Source organism: Enoplosus armatus, chromosome 14, assembly GCF_043641665.1.
Source record: "Enoplosus armatus isolate fEnoArm2 chromosome 14, fEnoArm2.hap1, whole genome shotgun sequence".
Classification (NCBI taxonomy): domain Eukaryota; kingdom Metazoa; phylum Chordata; class Actinopteri; order Centrarchiformes; family Enoplosidae; genus Enoplosus; species Enoplosus armatus.
This window is the reverse complement of record NC_092193.1, coordinates 23661252-23669439: the sequence shown is the minus strand read 5'-3', so window position 1 is coordinate 23669439 and position 8188 is coordinate 23661252. Positions and strand designations below refer to the sequence as shown.

General features: G+C 44.3%; 1 protein-coding gene across 4 annotated transcripts; it reads right to left on the bottom strand.

The window, feature by feature from the left end:
* Positions 1–230: 230 nt before the first annotated feature.
* Positions 231–4493, bottom strand: atg10 (ATG10 autophagy related 10 homolog (S. cerevisiae)). 4 transcript variants are annotated; one of them, XM_070919501.1, is made up of 7 exons: positions 4451–4493; positions 3164–3270; positions 2926–3078; positions 2506–2683; positions 1947–2044; positions 1757–1854; positions 231–698 (listed from the first exon to the last, which is right to left on the bottom strand). In XM_070919501.1, the coding sequence occupies exons 2-7, from the start codon at positions 3266–3268 to the stop codon at positions 434–436; spliced, it is 897 nt and encodes a 298-aa protein (XP_070775602.1). In that variant the 5' UTR covers positions 3269–3270; positions 4451–4493; the 3' UTR covers positions 231–433. The 4 variants fall into 4 exon arrangements, with proteins under 4 accessions (XP_070775602.1, XP_070775603.1, XP_070775604.1 ...); XM_070919502.1 differs by lacking the exon at positions 4451–4493 and adding an exon at positions 4288–4379; XM_070919503.1 differs by having other exon boundaries at positions 450–703.
* Positions 4494–8188: the final 3695 nt, after the last annotated feature.

Below are 8188 nucleotides of genomic sequence, written 5' to 3'. Positions count from 1 at the left end.
GTCTGGAAGGCTAAACATGACTGTGACTGGACTGAATCAGCTGTAAAACAGGAGGTGCTGCTGTTCCGTATTCAAACTTACCAGACTTCCGGTAATGAATGAGTTAGGACACAGTGTTAGCACCAAAGCTGGTTTGTTCTAAGACAACTGAGCCGGACAGACTGCCCTCACGTGAACGTATAGTATAAACAGATGCTACAGGTGTTGTAAACATAATTTACTGTCAGATGTTTTCAGTTTATATTATGTGGATAACATGGATACAGGATGTACACATTTAGCATCATGCTAACATTTCTTACTGTCCCTTGATGTCCATCTTACTACAAACTCATTCTCAACTGACCCTAAGTCATCATTCATTAAACACGTGTGTTTAAGAATATGCACCATGTACGCATAATATCAAACATAATACTAAAAGTATTAAAAACTAGGTTTTAGCAACCCTGGGCCTTCTGGGCCCCTGAGGTTCTGGGCTGCCGGGGCAGTTGCGCCCTGCTTTGCCTGGTTGATAATCCAGCCTCCGTGCAGAGACTCCACATCCGGCAGAGAGTGAGCAGCAGAGCAGGTGGAGCCTCAGTCTGGCTTGGTGCTGCTGAGTGAGGCTGCAGGACGGGGCTGGGTGGAGTACTTCAGAGGGACGTCCAGACCCACCAGAGGACCCACCACACTGAGCCACGACAACACGTAGTTCACTGGCCTGCCGAGACACACACACACACACACACACACACACACACACACACACACACACACACACACACGTCACAGTCATGACATTTTCAAAATCACAATCAGAATCAGAACAAGAAATACTTTATTGATCCCCGGGGGGGAATTATACAGTACCGGTGCTCCCATTCAAGAGTACAAAGTAGCATAAATTTAGTAATAAAAGTATGTACAAAAATAGAAAAAATAGAAAATAAAAAATATACATATATTTTAGTTGATGATGAATCACCATACAAATAACTGTTACAATCAATGACTTTTTCATTGTCTTTTCTGTTCATTTCATGCCATGCTGAGATGCTGTTGTGTTTGGCTTTACAACTAGTCTTAAATCCATGTCGTGTAGGCCGACCTAATGTAACCAACAAGTGGTTCAAGACAGTTAATTCATGCAGTAGGACGCTTGATTTCATTTTCTTGCTTGAGGTGTTTATTTCCTTCCATCCATGAAGAGTTTATGCGACAAACAGGCGATGGAAACGTGTTTGTCATGTTTGTTAAACACACTGAGGTAAAGCAGCAAAGGATCTCCAGCAGAACTGTCCCCAGAGCTGTCAAACACGCTGCTGCAGCCGGAGGGGAGACTATTCCGCTGTAGATCAAGAGACCCGTTACTGGCACTTTATCTTTGCTTCAGATAGCAGGAAGCATGGCCTCCTATGAGCTGAAACAAAAGAACCTGCCCAACGGCAGTCAGGAACCTCGACACTTTATTCGTCTCAACCAGCTGACGGAAACACACCTATAGGAGAACTTGGTACATTAAGTGTAAAGTCCACACGTGTTAATTAAGCCTAATAATGCAGGTCATATCAGTAGCACGATGTCATATCATCAGCATGTTGATGCTGATATGATATCATAGCTGTCGTGTGAACCTAGCCGCAGATCTAGCAAATCAAGCAAATACTATAAGTTGCATAGAACCATCGAAGAATTGAAGTACCTGATGCACAGTGTAGCATCAGCAGGATACAGCTAAGCTGCATGAAACCGCTCCATCCATCAGTGGTCCTACCTGTGCTGGTCCTGAGCCGCCTGCACCACAGGCCTCATAAACTCCTCTGTTCGGCAGGGGTGGAGCATGAAGAAGGGCTGACCCAGCAGGGGATGCTCCTGAGTGCAGACACAGAGAGAAGATCTCAGAGGAGCTTCAAGGAGGAGGAGGAGGATGATAAAGCCGATGGAAGCCATTTTGCGGGTTTTACCTGCAGAGTGATTGTACTCAGAGGACTCTTCTGAAGTCGAAGCCTGAAGCTTGGATGAACAGAGCTCCACACCTCCTCTAACGACAGGCTCCTCCCCTCTGACACGAGGAAGAAGACGCATCAGATATAACATCCTCATAAAATACTGACGTGGTTGGAGCATGTAAAGGTGGACTGACCCTCTGTCACTGCAGCTGCATGAAGAAACCAATGAGAACCTTTGACTGATGTCTGAGTGTAATCAAAGCGCTTTCAACGCTTGGTGAGTTGGACTTCACCTATATATTCAAACGCTTTTCAACCTTAGCGGGTTCCCAAAGCGCTTTACAGCTTGGTCCCATTCACCCATTCACACATCGATGGCGACTGAGCTGCCATGCAAGATGCTGGTCGCAAACGGGAGCAAGTCAGGGTTCAGTGTCTTGCTCAAGGACACTTCCACATGGACATGGGGGGGGGGGGGGGGGGGGCACTCTACCCTGCTCTACCTCCCTAACATCTGTAAATATTCCAATACACCATCTACTGTATTTCGGAGCAAAGCAGTGTGTAAACTGACCAAGAGTGAAGGCTCTAAAGTAGAGCACGGGGGTACTGTAGCTGCAGGAGTACAGGACGTGATACTCGTACTGAAGCACCTGGCTGCTGCCTTCAGACACCGTGCAGACCCCATCGTCTTCATCTTCATCTACGTCACCTCCGATGTTGTCGGCATCAACTAGGGCACCCAGAACAGACTGTGGAGGACGAGAGACAGTGGAGACAAAGAAGCTGTTGCCTGGAATGATCCTTCATTTAGGAAATGAATTATTAATATACATTTTTTCAAAGAGGTGCAGAGGTGAGCGCAGATCACTATATTTAATATTTGAATACAGATGAAAAATCTGAAGCACTGACTGCTTTGCTGACATTCTGTGATGTTTCTTGAAGGCATGGATGGAAAATAAAGCATATGACATAAGATGAAGTCTCTCACCTGGTCCTCTTCCTGTCCCTGCTGATCAGACCAGGAGAGACAGGAAGCGTGTGGCTCCGAGTCCGAACCGGATCCTTCCTGGTCCCACGCTGGACTCGAGTCAACGACCACTGACCTGAGAGCAGCCTTCTTCAGGTAGCCCTCCTGTGAACCCTGAACGCGGACCAGAAATTACCATTAACCACATTCACGAAGCACAAGCAGGCTGTCTAGACTCTGGCTGCACGGGCCTCCTCACCTGGACTGCTTCCCAGCTCCAGCCGTCCCTCAGCTGCTCTGACTGCTGCATGAGGAGCTGACAGCAGCAACGGAAGTCCTCCTCATCCAGCCCACACGGGCTCATCTCTGCAAAAGGAACATGGAGCAAGGTAAAGGAGGGGGGTTTTAATATAGAATCAAATGATGATTTACTGACTTTACTGCACAATGCACATAAATACATGCACCGACTGTCTTTGCAGACACTTAAAAAAATACAAGTAACCAGATAAATGGAGTTCAGTAGAAGTATCAAGCAGTATAAAACTGAAATACTAAAGGTACAAGTGCCTCAGAATGCACACAATGTATTCCACTGCTGTAAGTAAATAATATTCAGTGTCATACCTGGAGCACAGCCTGTGAGCTGTGAAACAATAACTACATACTAACAGTAATGTTGCCTTCAAATGCTCATGGTGTTTTTGCAAGCACACAAGACACCCGCGCTCTATGTTAACCGGAGTGTGTACTGATGAATCCTGACACGCACACACTAACAAGTGTGAAGATTCAGTAGTTATTATTGTAGGTCGTTTTTTCTGAGGTGTCCGTGGAGGTGATGCACCTCCACCTATCATTTTTCCGGTGTTTCGGTCTATCGAGTGACCCTGTTAACCAGCGACTTTCAGCCGAACGCGTCTGTTTTTGTCGTAGTTACGGCAGCTGTTGGGGGCAACTTGCTCTCTTGCGGTTCTCAGCAAATGTCGTAACAACAAGCACGCCGAGTCTTGTTTGAGGAAACGTGTCTCGTATAAACACTCAGTCGCATTTTGAACGTTGCTTGTTGTTACGGAATTTGTTGAAAACCGGAAGACGGCAAGTTGCTTTCAGCTGTCGTAACTACGACAACAACAGACGCATTCGGCTGAAAGTCGCCAGTTAACAGGGTCACTCCTTAAACCGAAACACCGGCTCCATTTATTTTTGTGCACATTTTACGGTGGAACAATAGTGTACAGTCAGCGGCACATTGCAACAACCAAGCATTTGTTTATTAGGAACACTGACGTGTTTGAGTACAGTACGGCTCAATAGTTATTCCAGTGGGCTAGGCTATATATTTTATTTTAAATATGTATCGCCGATTTCTTGGCGTTGTACCACAGTGCTGCTGGTGTTCAGAGGTAAGTTGGCTGGCTAAACAGCTCAGGTTGTCGCCCCTGCAGTTGACGTCGAATGGAATATTCCGGAAAACTAAAAACTAAACCCTTTAGACGAACAAAAGACAGAAGGTCTGTATTTAGTATAGCCTGACTTTACTCACTGCCGGACGACTTGTAACTGAAGGAGCACCGAAGCAGATCCAATGTTTCTCTTCCGGGTTCTGACCTCACGTGACCACTACCGTCGCCTTTTTAAAGTTATTATGTTTATCTGTCAAACAGCACGTTCATACTGACAGGCTTTTTATATGGCACAAAAGCCGAGAACCCCCTTTCATATAATATGGATTTCACTCAAAGATTTGACGGACGTTTTTTGTCCGTCATTGGTCTTTGAGCTGCTGGTCGTCGTGTAGTTTGCCTTTATGACCGCTGGATGGCAGCAGATAGCTCATTACAGCAGTGCACTGTAGACAGGGCAGCACAGCGCCGCCTGATACTGTATGGGAAATTACACAACAGTGGGGTAAAATGGATGGTTTACTTTCAACCATTTGACCTGCATAGAAAGCAGACACAACAGGACACTGGCTCTGTGTTGTTGTTTGTGTTTTTATTGTCCTACCGCTGGATCCGGTTCTCAGACTCTAGTAAGCCAGGCTACTGTTCCCATACTGATATTCATCCAGGGTTTCTGCAGGTTCACCAAGCACACCTTAAGACTTGGAACACCCTTTTAATACCACATAGAATGCAATGCCTGTTTCAACCACACCATAAGGAGGCCAAGAGAGGCATGTGAGGAAACAAACTAAAACTAAATAGTTTTCTCTCCTGTGTTTATGACAGGTGAAAAAAGGTTTTTGCCAGGACTGCACCTTTCACATCGTCACTGATTAATATGTACACAAAGAGCAATACTAATTATTTTCATGTTTTATGGATTTCCAAAAGTCTTATGTATAAATTACTGGAAGGCGAAATACAGGGTACAAGTATACGATCTGATCAAGTCCATGTACTCGAAGGGTAAGTGTGCAGTCAAACCTGGATCAAACAGAACTGACTCCTTCCCTCAGTGCCACAGAGTCAGGCAAGGCTGCAGACTGAGTCCTACACTCTTACGACAACTATATCAATGGATAGGCAGAAAAAAGTGACAGCCTTCTACAGATCTATCTTTGTGTGGTCCTGAATTAAAGTAACGTCAACAGGACATTTTGAATTGGCTGTGAAAGAAAGAATCAGGTCACCATCTTTAAGAAGACAGGAGGAAGACATAGAAAGATGTTCCCTTAGTCAGCTGGTGCTGACACTCAGCGTATACACAATCAAAAACAAAAACTACCTGACTTATTGGAATGAAATGACCAAAACACAGGCTCGATTGTTACTGGGCCCTAACAGAGTATATACTGGCTACTCGTATGTCAGCTCTATAGCTGAAGAGAACATGAGGATGTACAGACTCAGTGAGCTCGGACATTTTTGTTTTACATTACAGTCACACTGTGAACAGGAGACATATGTCAAAGGTTGACATTGACAGTGAGAAACCTCTGCGCGGACTGTTAGTGTTTGTATGACACGGATGCACTCGTTGTGCTGCTCAGTGTAAAATGATGTGGTGATCTTGAGAACTGCCATGAAGCAATTGAGAAAAACTACAAGAGAACTGGATACTTCAAAGATGGCACCCCACTCATTCAATGAAAGTTGCTCATTGGGCGCATGTTTTTCAGGGATCCTCAGGCTTCCCCACAGGATCCATGCAGAAATGAAAATAATTAACTGACTTACTGACTTTTTAATATTTATTGGACCTAATGGATCAAACTATGAATGATTGTATATGGCCAAAAAGGTCTTTTTGGGCCACTGTGACCACTAAGCCAAAATCACATCACTGCTCCTGGGGGCTTGCTTGAGTTCCCATTTCCCTGGCTCGGTCAAGTCGCCTAATGATGATGTCTTCACATAAAAACTGGGGCTGAATCCAAATGTCCTTCACCGCATTCGCAGACTTGCGGACTTAATGGGGGTGAAACACTTGAAGTCTCATCCCCTTGCGGCCCTGCACCCTCGCAGGCTCGACGGAGGGTGCACATTTGGCTTCGGCTTGACTCGAGAGAATCCTTGAAATTGAATGCGCCATTATCCTGTAACTGCCTCTTGTGGTCAGAGTGGCCACTGTTCAGCAAAAGTTACTGTCTCGCTTTAAGGGATTAACACTTGAAAAAACATCAGTGGCAAGAAATGGCAAAAGAAGCCATTTATTGAAATAATCAAAAGAAAAACGAAACATGAACATGTTTTTTTTTCAATCAAGCAAAATGTAACAGTTTCCACGTCGAAAAACAGTCAACACTAAGTCTCTGAAACAATCCTGCCCAGTTCGATCAGGCAGTTCTGTACCGAGGGCAAAGAGCAAAAACAGCAGTTTTTTGTTCGGAATCTTTTGTAACACATAAACCTTCAGACAGAGAAAAACTGAAATCCAACACATTGCTTTTTTTAAAATCAAATATATACGTTTTTTTTTTTCTTACAGCATCTACACATAGAAGAAAAAAGAATACAAAGCAAGTACCACAGAAGAACTCTATCTGTCAATCCAAAGATTAAAAAAAAAAAAAAAAAAAAAAAAAAACAATACACCATGTAGACGGAAGTGAAACTGAAGCATGATGATGTTGCCAGGTACAATATAGTCTCTGTTAATGCTGACAGTGAGAAGCAGCAGGGTTTCCTGGGTTCCAGAGGGAAGGTCACTGGGAAGACACATAGGAATGACAGATCAGAGTATTGGACAGGAACATGCTAGCACAGCCCTGTGCTCAGAGCAAGGTGGAGGTCTTTCTCCCAGCTGGGTTCACTTCACTTCCACTTTTGTCATTTTTTAAAGGACAGGTTTGGATTTTTGAAGTTTGTCTTGATACAATATACACATGCCCATACGCAGGTTTAAAGATTTATTGGTTAGTGGTCCTCCTGTCAGTACTGGCCATGAAATGCTAACTCTTGTCTGTACGGGACATTCTAAAATTCAGCTGTTGGTTAATGTGAGGCCTCAATAGTCTGATTTAGCCATGTCAAGTGGGTGTCTTCCAAAGTTGAATTGAATTGTTTGGCTAACGTAGACTGCTGAAACATCATATTGACTGTGGCTGAAGTTTAGGATGCATTTCGACATGGATCAAGGACTGTGGGTTTTGTCCCCCATTGGAGTCACAGAAGTAAGGGATAACTTCAAGGCCAGTACAGGCAGGATGAATGATTACAGTGACCAACAAAGGTTTCAGTATACCTCAAATGACCACTCAAAGTCAGGGGGAAAACCCTGTTATCAGCAGGGAGATGTGATGAATTGTACAAATGTAGGCCTTTCCCACTAAAAGACCATAACAACTTAAGGTGTAGCCATTATCACAGGTTCTGCTTTAGTTTCACTGTACTCTCCCTGCTTTGGGGGCGAGTTCATGTATCTAAATGTTGGCTCTGCACAGGAGGTGATACTAAATCCAAATCCCAGGTACTCTGGCTTTCAAAGTTCAAGTTGGGCACGAGCTCACCGAGCAGTGCACCGTGCTCACGCTTGACAAGCTGGACACAACGAAAAGCCATCGTTGAGCGGTGCAAGCCATTGGAAATAGATGATAGATTTAGAGGATCCAATCAGGACTTTGTTTGAAGCATAGTGAGGCCTTAACTCTACTAACCTATCCTTTAATCTCAAGGAGTTTTAGTTTGACTACTTTTGGTTTCAATGGTGAGTTATGAGTTACGGTTTGCATCCAGAAGGTGGCTTAATGTTGTTTAGTAATTGCCAAAAATGCGAGAGGAAGATTACTTTGTACAACATAGCAGCTGAGTTACAACAGTTTGGCTTGGCAGCTAAC

Bases quoted from the DNA above. Each gene is read 5' to 3' on its own strand.
- atg10 (XM_070919501.1), bottom strand. From the start codon at position 3,268: ATGAGCCCGTGTGGGCTGGATGAGGAGGACTTCCGTTGCTGCTGTCAG. The intron at 2,684-2,925 runs GTGAGAGACTTC...CGTCCTCCACAG, and splicing joins AGGGACAGGAAGAGGACCAG to TCTGTTCTGGGTGCCCTAGT. The intron at 699-1,756 runs GTAGGACCACTG...TCGGCAGGCCAG, and splicing joins GCGGCTCAGGACCAGCACAG to TGAACTACGTGTTGTCGTGG.